Below are 16,976 nucleotides of genomic sequence, written 5' to 3'. Positions count from 1 at the left end.
ACTGAAGACATCCTGAAGCACCCTGAACAGATTGCTCTCCATTCAGAATGCATTAGGATAAAACTGCCGGATTTGAGCCCCTCGGACGGAACTCAGCGCCGGAAAAGAAAAATGCTAGTGTGAAAGTACCCTAAGCCATTCTGTTGTTGATTTACTTCTATGCTTTGGGTCGTTGTCCTGTTGCAACACCCATCTTCTGTTGAGCTTCAGCTGGTGGACAGATGGCCTTAATTTCTCCTGCAAAATGTCTTGATAAACTTGGGAATAAATTTTTCCTTCGATGATAGCAATCCGTCCAGGCCCTGATGCAGCAAAGCAGCCCCAAACCATGATGCCCCCACCACCATACTTCATAGTTGGGATGAGGTTTTGATGTTGGTGTGCTGTGCCTCTTTTTCTCCACACATAGTGGTGTGTGTTTATTCCAAACAACTCAACTTTGGTTTCATCTGTCCACGGAATATTTTGCCAGTACTGCTGTGGAATATCCTGGTGCTCTTGTGCAAACTGTAAATGTGCAGCAATGTTTTATTTTTTGGACAGCAGTGGCTTCCTCTGTGGTATCCTCCCATGAAATCCATTCTTGTTTAGTGTTTTACGTATCGTAGATTCGCTAACAGGGATGTTAGCATATGCCAGAGACACTTGTAAGTCTTTAGCTGACACTCTAGGATTCTTCTTTACCTCATTGAGCAGTCTGCTCTGTGCTCTTGCAGTTATCTTTACAGGATGGCCACTCCTAGGGAGAGTTGCAGCAGTGCTGAACTTTCTCCATTTATAGACAATTTGTCTTACCGTGGACTGATGAACAGCAAGGCTTTTGGAGATACTTTTATAACCCTTTCCAGCTTTATGCAAGTAAACAACTCTTAATCGTAGGTCTTCTGAGAGCTCTTTTGTGTGAGGCATCATTCACATCAGGCAATGCTTCTTGTGAAAAGCAAACACAGAACTGGTGTGTGTTTTTTATAGGGCAGGGCAGCTGTAGCCAACACCTCCAATCTCATCTCATTGATTGGACTCCAGTTAGCTGACACCTCACTCCAATTAGCTCTTGGGGAGGTCATTAGTCTAGAGGTTCATATACTTTTTCCACCTGCACTGTGAATGTTTACATGGTGTGTTCAATAAAAACATGGTAACATCTCTTTATCTCTTTGTGTGTTATTAGTTTAAGCAGACTGTGATTGTCTATTGTTGTGACTTAGATGAAGATCAGATCACATTTTATGACCAATTTGTGCAGAAATCCATATAATTCCAAACGGTTCACATACTTTTTATTGCAACTGTACTTACCCCGCTCCCAGCACCGCTCCTGGTCCCCGCACCGCCGCTGCTGCTTCTCCCTGCACACGGATGAAAACATCCAGTGTCGGGGAAGGGGGGGGGAGCAGCCAATAGCAGGAGGGGACGAGCCTCCATAGCATCGTGGGTGACTCTAGGGAAGCTCGTCCTTGTCTCCGTCTGCCATTGACTGCTCCCCCCCTGACACCAGATGTTTTCATCATAGTGTAGGGAGGAGAAGCAGCAGCGGTGCGGGGACCAGGAGCGGCCCTGGGAGTAGGGTAAGTATATTACGGGTGAGGGGCCTGGCACATGTGGGGGGATTTTCTTGAAATTGGATAACCCCTTTAATACTCCCATGTAAATCCGCCATTAGTTTATCAACTTTTGCAGATACTGTAATACATTATACATTAGACCAATGGTCCTCAACATGTGGCTCCATAGCTCTTGCAAAACTACAACAATCTGCTTCTGTCAAGACACGGGAGGTCTGTATTTCCATAATGGTTGGGGGCCACAGCTTAGTGACCAAATAACTAGTATTTAATGTTAGCTATCCATTTTGTGTAGCAGCCTTACATGAATTGACATTTTCTTATCTGCTTGTTTTTCAGAAAAAGGAGAAATTAACATGGAGAGATCGAATTCCTGCATATTTAGTCAATTTTGCAGCAATTTTATTTATGGTAGGTAACATTATACTTGCCTTCAGTAGGGGGCCATTTTTGAGAACTTGGGGCCTCCAGCACATACTAATGGACTAGCTGGTGAAGTGTGTCCTTAAAAGGGACTTTTAGTAATATATCTACACACTCTACATAGCTGTAGTTCATCCACGATTTATCTTGTATTGATCCTGAGTTACAGCCTGTATTATATTCAGATATGTAGAAACCACGGCACTCAATATTAGATAGTCAAAATTAATTCATTTATTAATTGTCCATCCCAAGTAGGATCATTTATAATGCAAATGGCCAACGATATCGTTTCGGTCCAGCAGGACCTTGTTCACGGCCTTACTGCAGGTGATCTGGAGGCATCGGGAGGGCAATTAATAAATGAATTAATTTTGACTATCTAATATTGAGTGCCGTGGTTTCTACATATTTGATTGATCTCTTCCACTGAGCACCAACAGCGACACACAAGGAGTGCCATCCACTACAATTATCATGTATTATATTCAGAGCTGCATTTACAATTCTGCTGGTTGTCATTGGAAACAGAAGAATAGTTAGACTTTCCTTCTTCAGATTACTATACAATTTCTAGTTTGAAGATTTCAGATTCCAGAATGCAAATCGCCAAAGCAAACTGTGCAGGTACTGACCCGGGAAAGACTATTAGGAGTAACCTTAGCTCTATAGCCTATCAAATTGTGAATGCAGCTTTGGAACATAATGTAGACTGTAATTCAGGATTAGTGAATGTACATGTACAGTATTTACAAAATGATTCAAGGTTTACTAAAAATAATTCTATATGGATACACTCCAATTTGGATATCGAGAGTAGTTTTGCCCACCCTTTGAGAGCAGATATTGCCATAAAGACCTGCATACATCAGCAGAATAGGTGTGCACTCTCGTTCCTCTGCTATTATCAGTTAGTAGTGTTAACCCTGCCTATCTAGTCTCTAGCAATACATTAGGTATTCAAGCATTAACCTATAAACTTGCTTTCATCCTTATTTTCCATAGATTGCCCTCACAGTTTCAGCAGTGTTTGGAGTCATCATCTATCGGATCACTGTTGCATCAGCGTTGGCATTTAGTGCAAATGAAGGCACCAGATCAAATGTTCGTGTGACCGTGACAGCCACTGCTGTTATTATCAATTTGGTTGCAATTCTTATACTAGATGAAATTTATGGATCTGTTGCAAAATGGCTCACGGAAATAGGTAAGAAAGAGGCTCCTGAACTTCACATTAAATGCATTCATACAGGATGGGACACAGAGAGCTGTGGGCCCATGTGCAAGAACATTAGTAGGGCCCATGATCTCATCACGGAGAACTCCCCTTTTATATGTCTGTAACAATCCACCAGTAATTGGGAACCAGTAAATTCAATAGCACAAGAGATCAGGACTCCCCCCCCCCCCCCCTACGGGCCACAAACTGTTGGCTGAAAGAAGCAACTAAAGAGGCGGACATATTGCTTTTGGAGCTGAACATTGGGAAGGGTGAGCCCTTTCCAGGTGTAGAGCAGTAGCAGAACTACACAAGCTGCACTGCTAAGCTGAGAATGGGCCTTAGTGGGCCAACAGGAGTGTAGTAGGGTGGAGCATAACAGTGCGATGGAAGCCCCCAGACATCACTTTTGCCCTCAAAATGAATACAGACCTTATTAACAACTGTAGATCCTATATAATGCCCCCAAAACTAATATAGATACCAATCAGACTCCAAGATTAATTACAGATACCAGTCCAGACTTCTACATCCACTTCTATTCATCACCTCTTCATGGGGCTGGTATCAAGAACATATCTGTGGTGGTGCACAGGATTGAGGAGGACGGTGGGAATGGGAAGAGATATTTTAGGATGCAGCACTCGAGGGATTTGCCTACTATTCTGGAATCATGAGAGGTCTGCAAGCATGCAGTAACTGTAGATAACTGGATGACTATGCATCTCTGTGTCTTCTGCATACAAGAGTATTTATGTTCCTGTACACAAGTCTGATAATAATCACCTTAACTCCACCTACAATAAAAGCCATTAAGTTTTGTGATCTCTTGTGTTTTTGCTCATGTGTCTTGGAATTTTCTGTCACCACTAGCCCTGATTTCAAAGATAGGCTGGAAATTGTAAAAAAATATTATGATGTGTGTTCAAACTAAAAATGTATCTGCAAAGCACGATTTTCATCCTAACATATTATTTTCAGATTTAAAGGAGTGTCACAGGACTTCAACATTAACCTTTTCAAGACCCTGCCATATTTCACCTTAAAGAGGATCTTTCACTCGTATACAAACTAAAAACGAACTCTATCTGTGGGCAGAGCGGCGCCCAGGGGTCCCCCTGCACTTACTAGTATGCCTGGGCGCCGCTCCGTTCGCCCGGTATAGGCTCCGGTCTCTCAGCTCCGTCTGTTGTATTGGACTGATTTTTTTGTAGGAGGCGTGTCCCTTGCTGCAGTGCTGGCCAATCGCAGCACACAGCTCATAGACTGGCTATGAGCTGTGCACTGCGATTGGCCAGTGCTGCAGCAAGGGACACGCCTCCTACAAAAAAATCAGTCCAATACAACAGACGGAGCTGAGAGACCGGAGCCTATACCGGGCGAACGGAGCGGCGCCCAGGCATACTAGTAAGTGCAGGGGGACCCCTGGGCGCCGCTTTGCCCACAGATAGAGTTAGTTTTTAGTTTGTATACGAGTGAAAGGTCCTCTTTAAGGACCAGGCCGTTTTTGGGGGAAAATTGACATGTGTCACTTTATGTGGCAATATCTTTGGAACGCTTTTACTTATCTAAGCCAGTCTGAGATTGTTTTCTTGTGACACATTGTACTTCATGATAGTGGTAAATTTCTGTCAATATTTTTCATTCACATTTTTTTTTAATCCCAAATTTACCCCAAAATTTGAAAAATTCGCAACTTTCCAAATTTCTATTTCTCTGCTTTTAAAACAGATAGTGATACCTCATATAATAGTTATTACTTTACATTTCCCATATGTCTACTTTATGTTTCGATCATTTTGTGAATGCAATTTTATTTTTGGTGGACGTTAGAAGGCTTAGAAGTTTAGAAGCAAATCTTGAAATTTTTCAGAATGTTGTTAACCCTTTAGGTGTTCTACAAGAATTAAAGGAAAATGTAGATGAAATTTCAAAAATTCACCTTTTTGGCAGATTTTCCATTCTAATCCATTTTTTACCGTAACAAAGCAAGGGTTAACAGATAAACAAAACTCAATATTTATTACCCTGATTCTGTAGTTTGCAGAAACACCCCATTTGTGATTGTAAACCGCTGTATGGTGACACAGCAGGGCACAGAGTAAAAAGAGCACCATATGGTTTTTGGAGGGCATATTTTACTGGGATAATTTTAAGTTTCCATGCCGCATTTGAAGACCCCCTGATGCACCCCCTAGAGTAGAAACTCCAAAAAAGTGACCCCATTTTGGAAACTACGGGATAAGGTGACAGTTTTGTTGGTACTATTTTGGGGTACATAAGATTTTTGGTTGCTCTATATTACACTTTTTGTAAGGCAAGGTAACATACATAGCTGTTTTGGTACGGTTTTCATTTTTTTTTTTTACAATGTTCATCTTAAAGGTTAGATCATGTGCTATTTTTATAGAGCAGGTTGTTATAAATGCGACAATACCAAATATGCCAACTTTTTATGGTTGTTTGTTTCAGTTTTACATAGTAAAGCATTTTTGGAAAAAAATATATGTAATGTCTCCATATTCTGAAAGCCATATTTTTTTTTGTTTTTGGGCGACTGTCTTATTTAGGGCCTCATTTATTTTTTTGTATGATATGACAGTTTGATTGGTACTATTTTAGGGTGCATATGACTTTTTGATCGCTTGGTATTAAACTTTTTTTGAACAGTTTTTATTATTTATTTTTTATGGTGTTCATAGGTCATGTAATATTTTTATACAACGGGTCGTTACGGACGCGGCAATACCTAATATGTATACTTTTTTAATTTATTTAAGTTTTAAACAATAAAAGCATTTTTGAAATGTGTCTTCATATTCAGAGAGCCATAGTTTGTTTATTTTTTGGGTGATTGTCTTAGGTAGGGTCTAATTTATTGCAGGATATTGCAGGATGTGATGACAGTTTGATACTATTTTGATGTGCATATGACTTTTTGATGGCTTGGTATTACACTTTTTGTGATGTAAGGTGACAAAAAATGGCTTTATTGACACAATTATAATTTTTTTGGATGGTCACCTGACCTGAGGGGTTAGATCATTTGATATTTTATTAGACCTGGTTGTTGTTATGGATGCGGCGATTCCTAATATGTCAACGCAATAAAAGCATTTTTGAAACAAAAAAAAAATCATGTTTTAGTATCTCCATATTCTGAAAGCCATAGTTTTTTATATTTTTTGCCCAATTCTTTTATGTAGGGGCTCATTTTTTGCGGGATGACGTGACGGTTTGATTGGTACTATTTTTGGGTGTATACACCTTTTTGATTGCTTGGTGTTGCAGTTTTTGTGATGTAAGGTGACAAAAAAAATGGTTGTTTTAGAACAGTTTTATTTCCTTTTTACTACGGTGTTCAGGTGAGGAGGTGGATCATGTGGTATTTTTATAGAATCAGTCATTACAGACATGTCAATACCCAATAAGTCTGTTTTTTTCTATTTATTTTTTTACAATTTTAACTGTTTTATTTCCTTTTTTTTTGTCCCACTCTGGGATTTAAACTTCTGGGATCTGATCCACTCTGCAATGCAGTACAATACATCCTGCATTGTAATGCATTGCATGTCAGCTTTTATGCTGAAAGCCTGTCTGTGAGACCCAGCCTAAGGGGCTGGATCTCACAGGCTTCCGTAGAAGGCAAGCCCCGATGCCTATGAAAGTCATCGGGCTGCCTTCTCTGCCATCAGGTCCCAGTCACTGCAGCGCAGGGACTCGATGGGGAAGCGGAGGGAACCCGTACTCTCCACAAACCCTCTGCATGCTGCGGTCACTTAGGGGGGTGCTGGTCGACGCTGACTGATTCACGTGCATAACAAAAGACAAGGTGCATATTAAAATATATAACAGTATATAACTATTTCATTTATTATGTAAATGTGACTCAGCTCACCATAATGCAGAATCAGTGGGAGCACTGGGCTTGCTTCCATGAAACAAGATAGTTCCATCTAGGGGTGATGGGCGACAATGACACCCAAAGTGTGTTCCTTATGTACAGTATACTCCGTAATCTTGTTTTGATTGCTGTTACTGCAGATAACCCTGCTTCACAAAGATAGAGTCTTCAGCGCTTTTGTGGAGATCTCAGGATGTCCTGTCTTGACTTTAATCCAGAACGTTGCGAGATTTGACGTCTCAAACATACTTTTAAGGCCACCATTATTTGCAATCTCAAGCAGTTGGTCTTCTTCTAGCACGGACAAGGTTGCCTCACCAGGCTTGTTCACAAATGGGTCACGGATCCATTCATTCCTAGTCCGTGGGTCTGGGGTGGTGCTTACACCGACACAAAATGACCAGTTTAGTTTTCCTGTTATGTAATCATCCAAAGACTTGAATAGTGTTGGTTGTCAACAATAATGCACATAACATATCCTCATGTACATCCTCCTGAAAAATATCGCACAAAAACAAGCATTATTGTCTTGTTGTCAACGTCAGTAGACTCATCAACTTGGATTGCGTACCATGGTGACTCATTAATCACCTCTAACAATTGTACCTCAATGTCCTCTGCAATTGTACCTCAATTTGTCTAGTTATGGTGCTAGCCGAAAGAGGAACCTGTGCTATCTTTTTAACAGCAGCCTCTCCTAAAAGCTCACGGCAGATGTCCTTAGAGGCAGGCAGGATCAACTCTTCACCAATAGTAAAGGGCTTCTTAGTCTTGGCAATGCGGTTAGCCACTAAGAATGATGCTTTCAGTGCAGACACATTTGATGATGACGTGGTCTTCAGTAATTGCTTCTGTCCTTCATATTCACATTTTTTTTTCTTTTAAAAACTCCAAAGGCTTGTCTTTTGATGCAGGGTGCTTGGTCTCTAAGTGGCAAAGCAGTTTTGAGGGCTTCATGGCCTCGTTGGATAGTCGTTCGCCACATATTACACACAGCAGGTTTGGGGCATGTGAATCACCTGTTGCGATGAACCCATAAATTAAGTAGGACTCTTGGTATTTACTTTTAAATACAGCTTTCTTTTTTTTTTTTTGCAGTGTTGGAGTGTTTTGCTGTCTCATCATTCGGTCTTTCTCCCTTTTGGAAGAAACTCTGCAGCAATGTTTGTTTTTTACTCATTTTACAAGGGTTAATTAGCTTGTGGCTTTATTTTATCAGTGCGTGGAGTGCACAAGTGAGAAAAAATTAAATCTAATATGTCCACTTGTTACAGTTCCTCCCCTGAATAAAGCTCAGTTTTTTTTTTTTTATTGGCCCCTCAGTTCTTCTGCTACAGCCCCTGTTCCTTTTTTGCGCCTAATATGTATTCACTTGACTTATACACTGGTTCAACTGCACTATTCTTGTTCTCCTATTTGGCGCATGGCCCTAATAAATCCTGCAATTAAGAATTTATTTCATTGGAGAACCACCACATATGTATATTCACATATTGCTGTAACGTTTTGGGCAACAGTGGATACACAAGCTGTGATTGGTATGTAGTGTAGCATGGTATAGGTATAGGCAGCCCGTATATTAAAAAATCTGTAATTCTAGGTTCAGGGAGGAAGAGACTTCATCCCTGCTCAGTGGACATTGTATTTTCTCTAGTTGCTGTACAATTGCTGCAAACCTCTTCACAGCCAGGGAGAAGATGAGCTGTTCTTGCGAGACTAGGTCATTCTTGCAAGAACAGCTAATTTTTTCCCTGGCTGTGAAGAGGTCAGCAGCAATTGCATGGCGTCTCAGCTAGAGCGAATACAACGTCCACTGAGCAGGGATGAAGTCTTCTCTAATACCAGAATTTTGAGTTTGATACCAAAAAAAGTATTGCAACACTCTATACCATGCAAAAAAAAATATAATACTCACACGTTAATAACATATTGCATGGGGTTAACGTGTGAGTATTTTTTTTTTTATTATTTGCAATGTATCAATTTCCTATTATGTGAGGAGGTACTTGATGGGGTCACTATTAATGTGAAGCAAATAGAGGTCTAAATTGATAAAGCCATGTGCCTCATATTAATAGTAACACCAGCAAATACTTCCTGACATGATGGACATTGGGCAACATGGGGTTAATGTGTGGGTTGGTGTTGGGTACTACAGTATGATAAGGTTACTGGCTATTAATGTGAGGCACATGGAGTCTAAATTGATGAAACCATGTGCCACATATTAATAGCAACCTCGTCAAGTACCCCGCTTAACATAATAGACAACATGGGGTTAATGGCATCAGGTACATGCTGTTAATATGAGGCACATTGTTTTATCAATTTGGACCTGTATGTGCCTCACATTAATAGTAAGTAACCTCATCATGTGTACCTCACATTAATGGTTAACCCAATGTTGCCCATCTGCTTGGGGCCACTTACTTTTAATGTGAGGTACATGGAGGGGTACTAATGTAATAGCACCATGTACCTCAGATTAATAATAGGTGACCCCCATCTTCTCAAATTATGGCTACTAGCAACATTGCCAGCTAGCTCCATTGACTAAGCAGCGGTATTTCTCCAGCCGAATCCTGGCATATTTGCAGCTGGCTCTCTGCCAGACTCCATTATAGTCCATGGCACCGGAAGACATTCTGGTAACATCTGGCAATGCCGGAACCAGATAGCTCTGGTAGGTTGTTCTCTGTAGAACATGCAGGAACTATGCCAGCAGTGTGAAATAGGCCTTACTATTACATTGATATCTCCCTGCCTTTATTTCAGGCTGACATGGTAACTATACCTGAATTGGCTGCACAAAACTGACTAGGGTCTAGTGGTAACTGGTCTCTGCTGCACTGGTCTCTGCTGCACTGGTCTCTGCTGCACTGCTGATATTTTCAAGGTGACATGAAAGAGGAACTGCAGGTCATTCTCCCACTCACTCCCTCAGATACTAGCTGAAACTGGATGCCGTCAACCCCCCTCTCCCCTCGGGCCGTCATTTTTATTTCCATTGGTGGGGCAGTGGGACCTAACCAATCCCTGCCTCTCAAGCCCTTTTCAAGCATTTTCATTGGTGGCAGTGGCTGGCCGGCATCACAGTTGGAAGGAAGGAACGCTCTCCTTCCTTCCCGCTGTATGGTCGCACGCTGTGTGTGATGTGCGCGTCGGACGCACATGCGCCTGGCGTCTCCGATCCTCTATATTGCCACGGCCCGGCAAAAATCTTCCAGGGCCCGGTCCTGGGCCGCGGCACGGCAGTTGGGGACTGCTGCTCTACGGGTTAATGACCAATTCTGCATTAATTCAGCCGTAAAATAGTGTAGAATAGACCATTAGAATATCTGATTGAAAATATCTCCCATCTGAAATCCCATGAGAATTAGTGATGGTTTACTAAGTTAACTTGAACGTGCTTCTCTACTTCTCTATACAGAGTTAATGTCTCTTTTGTGTCACATTATAGTTTTCTCTTGGACCATCTAATTATATACAGTGCAGTGGTCCAGTGGATCACTGCAAAAGGGTTAAATCCGACAAGTATCACTGCTGTTAATGTTGTGGTTTATGGTTAAAGTATTCTTTATGTATAAACTGTGTATGCCACATGGTTGTCTATGGGCAGCAATAAGTTTAATCTGGCAGTCATAGTTATGTTGCCGGGGTGATGGGCCGGTCCCGTCCCCTGGTTAGAGAGTTCAGTAGCAAGCAGAACTAGAGTGAGGATATGCCTATTGAGAGCTCCTAAGAACTAGGCCTAGTCCAGGGAACCATGATCCCTGAGATTAAAAACGGCCAAAAAGCATTTAAATCACTACCGCTGAGAGAAAGAGAACAGAAATTTCTGGATGGTTGAGAACCACTTTCAAGATAGTGCTTGGATAGATAATAAGGTTACTCATTTATGGCAAAATACTTTATTGCTGTGGAAAGGGTATGGTATATTGCTTTGGCGCCTACCACACTTTTGAAACAGACTGGCCATCTGGATCTAAGATCTGCACCCAGCAGCCTTGACATTGCAGAAGGAGTTAAGGAGAACAGAATTGCACGCTGTGGTTATTTTAGAAGATTACAAAGTGTATATAGATAGAGATTCATGTATGATTACTACCATCATTGCTAGAGAACCCTAATATACCTCAGAACTGTGCCTATTGCTCAACTCCAATCATGTAGGTAAAGAAACAGACTTATTTATTAAAACAAAATGGGCCCAGTCTTTGACTCCAACATCCATCCATCAGCCCTTACATCTGCCTTACTGCCTTGCACCCATCTACCTGACATCAAGGGCACCCCACCTAACACCAGACAGGAGCCCCAAAAAGTCGAGAGTGTGCACCAAGGGAAGAAAAGGTGCGCCCTCCACTCACTGCATGTATCTAATGTAGCTAATGATATCTGTTGGTATAGCATTTTCTATAGTGGACCCCTTCTGTGCTTACAAAGTTGTCTGATACATCAAAGCGTTAAAAACTTAAAAATCTGAAATCTTTAGTTGCTCACGTAAGTGGTTAAAATACTTTTTAGAAATAGATACCCCCATTGAATTCCTTAAAGTTGAGCTTTTGGAGATGGGGAGACTCCTAAAGGGATTGAAACGTTCGACCTTTGAGACTTTTTTTTCCCAAAAGCAAACATGAATGTAACACATATGCCCTTTTTTATTAATACAACATTGCTGGAGGTGTCTTTTTTCTAAAGTCATCCCTTTGCTGTTGTCAACAGGTTTGTCAAGTAGCTAATACGAGGAATATTAGGAGTGGGAAAGTGAGATGGAAGATTATGTTAAACATGAGGGGCTATATCTCAAATTAAAAGCAAAGGGGGAGGGCAAAAGGTGGACAGTCAGATGACATTCAGTCTGCCTAATAACAGAGCGGGGACTTTGACAACTTCTTAGTCTTTTCTTACAGATTCAGTAGTTGTCACAAATAATTAATAAAGCTATTACTACAGGATAATCGATTTGTGAGAATACTCATGTCCACAAGTATATGATGGCTGCATGCAATCTTGGAATTGTATGATGCCATATTGAGGCTATACTGTACCTTTCTATTCTTCCAACTGGAAATTCAAACACATAGGGGGTCATTTACGATCAGAAATATGCCTAAAGGTTATTTGCGCCACAATCTGCAACTTTTTTCCACTCACGCCAGGTCTACAAAAGGGGGCATGGTGTGGTCGGGAAAGGGGGTGGACTGGCAGGCCCGTCTCATTCATCATTTTCTACGCCTGTTTTAGGCATAGAAAAGGGTATACAGGTAAGCCTGCTGAGAAACTGTCTTACATTTAGAACTGGCGCTGGATGTACCGAAGTTAATTAGAAGCTGGCACCTCTTCATAACTTTTGCGGATCCACCGCCAGCACAAGGGTTATTAAGAACCGCGCCCTATAAAGTATTTTTTATTTTTATTGATTTATATGGAATCTGTTTAAAAAAAATAATAATGTGGCATGCTCCAACCAAAGGAGTATGGGTCTGTAATGCAGTGCCATATGCATCAGAAGCACCACATGACTTGATTTTCTAATGCTGGCATTGCTTGAGATTCACCAAATTTATTAAGCAGCAATGATTTTGGAGCATCTCTAATCTCAAAATTGGTCTGACTCTGAATTAGATGCCTGCTCGGAGCTAGGGTGGATTTCTGGCATAATTTATACCAGGTTTCTGGTGTAAATTATAGTAAATATGCTGAACTGACAAGTTCCCCATCCCACCTCCTTAATGTCCCCCTTTTTTTTAAAGCTGGTTTGCATGGTGTAGAAAGTGAAAAGAATATCAGTGTTTTGTGATTTTTGGCTTCCAAAATTTGCAAAAACATCAAATGCACCTTTTTTCCTTCTTTTTTTTTGACAAAAATGGATAAAAGTATGTAAAGAAGCCTTACAGTTCACTCAGTTTTGTAGATGTGATCTTCAGTAGCATTATCTAGACAAAGACATAGGGGGAGACTTATCAAAACTGGTGTAACGGAAACCTGGATTAGTTGTCTATAGCAAACAATCAGGTTCCACCTTTTATTTTCCAAAGGAGCCCTGAACAACAAAAGGTGGAATCTGATTGGTTTTATGGGCAACTAAGCCAGTTTTCCTTTACACCAGTTTTGATAAAGCTTCCCCATAGTCCCCATAAATGCTCAGATTAGCGTCGAGACCCACAAGCCATGTTAAAAAAACTGCCAAATAAATCACTTACTAGTGTCACGCTTACTGATAGCTGACAGATAGGAGTAAGAATGGCCATCACCCAAAACATGTTATCATTTTTTTGCCATCTTTTTAGTCTGAAGAAACAAAGTGTGTTTTTTTTATACCTTTATTTATTTTTTAATGCTGGATTTCCCACACTTTCCATATTAAATGGGTGAACTGAGTATGATACATCAGACGTATAGGGACACATTTATTACGACTGACGTTTTAGATGCCGGTCTTAATAAACCCCTAAACTGGCGGTGGTTCTGCTGAAGTTATGAAGAAGCACCAACTTCTCCATTACTTCAGATCCTCCCAGCCCATCCTTTTCCCCACCCACAATTTAAGACCTGGCGTGAGCGAGGATAAGTCTCAGATTGCGGCGCAACTAATCTGCACCTTACAACCTTCAAGCATTTGGATGTTACTGTACGTCCAATTTGCAAGTAATTTACTGCATTTGGACATACAGTCGCGTCCAAACTGCTTACCAGGGCTGTAACACTATAAAGTGTCACAGCACCGGAGTCTCCACTCTCCCCAAGAGCAGAGACATCGGGGAAGCCAACAAGGACCAATCAGAGTGGTCCCTTACCGGCAAGCACTCAGATTGGTTAGTCTCTGCAGACTAACCAATCGAAGCACTTTAGTGTAAAAAATGCCGGTTTCAGGCTGTGATCTCCACGCTGATCTCTATGACTGCTAGTGTTGAGGAAACTTGTGTTTTAAGTTCGGCGTCTAAAGTTCTGGTTCGGGTTATCGAAGAATCCCGTTATGGATTCCACTGCCACGGACTATAACGGAATTTAGAATCCAAAACAGGATACTTCGATAATCTGAACTCGAACTTTAGACGCCGAACTTAAAACACAAGTTCGCTCAACACTAATGACTGGCCCTGTGCCCCCATTGATATAATGACCCCCAGTGCCCCTAGTAATTTAGTTGCCTCCATAATGCCCTCAGATGCCCCCATTGCCTCCTGCCAGCCGGCCTCAGTGTGATGGCAGCAGCTCAGGAACGGAGCCGCTGCCATCAGCAGAGAGTGTTAGCTGTAACTTACAGCTGACACTCTTCTGCTATGGCCAAAATCGGTGCTGGCACCGATCTCGACCGTTTAACCCCATAGATGCCCGTGGCATCCATGGGGTTGAGAGGGAGGGAGCTCCTTCTGTCTTCCATCGGGCCGACGCTAATGCGATGGCAGTGGCCCGATAGTTGCCATGGCAACTGGACGCCTTACAAAGGTAAGGGTCTTATCAGCCTTAATGTAACTGTAATAGACACTATACAGTGCATTGCAATAGATGACTATTGCAATGCACTGTATAGCCATTAGGCCCACTGGATCTTCAAGATCCAGATGGGTCTTGATAAAAAAATAAATACAAAATTTAACCTCTTAAGGACACAGGGCGTACAGGTACGCCCTGATGTCCGCGGCAGTGATCGGAACAAGGTGCCGGCTTTTCATGTTGCGGGCAGCGGCGGGCAGCTGTGCCATCGGGTCCCCGTGCGGCTGTAGGGGGGACCCGATGGCATGGAAGGCAACGGTGTATAAAAAGCTATTTTTTGTCATCTTGCATCACAAAAAGTGTAATAGCAAGCGATCAAAAAGTCATACGCACCCCAAAATAGTGCCAATTAAACCGTCATCTTATTCCGCAAAAATCATACCCTACCCAATATAATCGCCCAAAAACTGAAAAAACTATGGCTCTCAGACTATGGAGACCCTAAAACATGATTTTTTTTGTTTCAAAAATGAAATTATTGTGTAAAACTTACATAAATAAAAAAACGTATTGCATTCCTTTCCTTCTGCGCCCTGCCGTGTCCCCGTACAGCAGTTTATAACCACATATGGGGTGTTTCTGTAAACTAAAGAATCAGAGCCATAAATATTGAGTTTTGTTTGGCTTTTACCCCTTGCTTTGTAACTGGAAAAAAAATATTAAAATGGAAAATCTGCCAAAAAAGTGACATTTTGAAATTGTATCTTTATTTTTCATTAATTCTTGTGGAACACCTAAAGGGTTAACAATGTTTGTAAAATCAGTTTTGAATACCTTGAGGGCTGTAGTTTCTAGAATGGGGTCATTTTTGGGTGGTTTCTATTACGTAAGCCTCACAAAGTAACTTCAGACCTGAACTGGTCCTTAAAAAGTTGTTTTTTGAAAATTTCTGAGAAATTTCAAGATTTACTTCTAAACTTCTAAGCCTTGTAACGTCACCCAAAAATAAAATATCATTCCCAAAATGATCCAAACATGAAGTAGATTTCAGTAGATACCAGGTCGGCACTACCTTTTTCGAAGTTTGCGGTGCACGTGTCAGTGGAATGGCGTCCAGTCGAACAATGTAGTAAGAAGACCGGCACTCACAGGATTTTCAATCAGGAATTCGATTTATTGGTCACATATTATTCCATAGTGACGCGTTTCAGCACTAGTGTGCCTTCATCAGACTACAAATTAACATCTCACTTACAGACTTTAAATAGACAAATGAAATACAAGGGAACTGACGTCATCAGTAAAGCTCCTCCCCCTCATTGACGATAGTAGTCATATCATCAAAATATACGATATATATGCGATTGTAATACTATATACTCCAATATGTTAAGCAATCAATCCCGCTGGGGAAAAAGGAAAAAATGCATTTATAAACTTTAGATGAGCAGGAGGCCTCATAGGAAGCAAGACACATTGTGTTCACGATTGAGGCCCCTGGGCTCCATCGTTTGTAAACGATGGATCCAGTAGGCCTCTCTTTTTTCTGTCGCCCCCACGACGGGGTAACGACACTCCCTCAATAATCTGATACCGTAACTGTGAAATGTTATGTATTTTTTTTTTCGTGGAAATGAAAGGGTATTGGAAGCAATACGTTTCCTTTTCTGATAGTAGATTTGTGCTTACTTAGTCTGTCCTTGATTCTCATAGAGGTTTTCCCCACATATAATAATCCACATGGACACTTAAGAATGTAAATCACAAATCTACTATCACATGTGAATGTGCCCCTTATCGAAATCCTTTCACCTGAATGGGGATGTGAAAAACATGAACCCTTGATAACAATGGAACAATTCACACAGTTAAGACAGGGAAACGTACCCTGTCTAGGTGCTGACAAGGTACTCTGCCCTCTTTCTATTTTATTACTTCCCACGTCAGCCCGAACTATCTTATCTCTAATGTTATCAGCACGTTTATAGCATATCCTAGGTGGTCTCTGAAACTCACTTATCTGAGGATAAGATTTAGATAGTATGTGCCAATGTTGATTAACAATAGTCCTCAGACGTTGGGACCATGGGTGATACTTAATCACTAGAGGGATCCTTGTCTCTTTCTTATTTCTATCCACCTGTGTGTTCTCAATTTTGTCTCGCAAAATTGAGAACACACAGGTGGATAGAAATAAGAAAGAGACAAGGATCCCTCTAAAAAAAAAAAAAATGACACTTACAAAATGATGCTAACATCAAGTAGACATATGGGGAATGTAAAGTAATAACTATTTTATGAAGTATCACTATTCTTCCTAAAAGAAAAGAAAATCAAATTTCGAAAATAGCAAATTTTTCAAAATTTTCAGCAAATTTAGGATTTTTTATGCATAAAGGTAAAACGTATCAACTCAAATTCACCA

General features: G+C 41.0%; 1 protein-coding gene across 1 annotated transcript in view; it reads left to right on the top strand.

Moving 5' to 3' along the window:
- ANO2 (anoctamin 2) overlaps nucleotides 1–16,976 on the top strand; it is a 505,309-nt gene that overhangs the window by 355,692 nt on the left and 132,641 nt on the right. The window contains exons 15-16 of the mRNA XM_044277837.1: nucleotides 1,905–1,976; nucleotides 2,994–3,195. Of these exons, the coding sequence (XP_044133772.1) occupies nucleotides 1,905–1,976; nucleotides 2,994–3,195 (274 nt within the window). The remainder of the gene's footprint in view (nucleotides 1–1,904; nucleotides 1,977–2,993; nucleotides 3,196–16,976) is intronic.

The sequence above is a fragment of the Bufo gargarizans genome, chromosome 2 (assembly GCF_014858855.1).
Source record: "Bufo gargarizans isolate SCDJY-AF-19 chromosome 2, ASM1485885v1, whole genome shotgun sequence".
NCBI lineage: Eukaryota > Metazoa > Chordata > Amphibia > Anura > Bufonidae > Bufo > Bufo gargarizans.
This window is presented reverse-complemented; position numbering and strand designations above follow the sequence as displayed.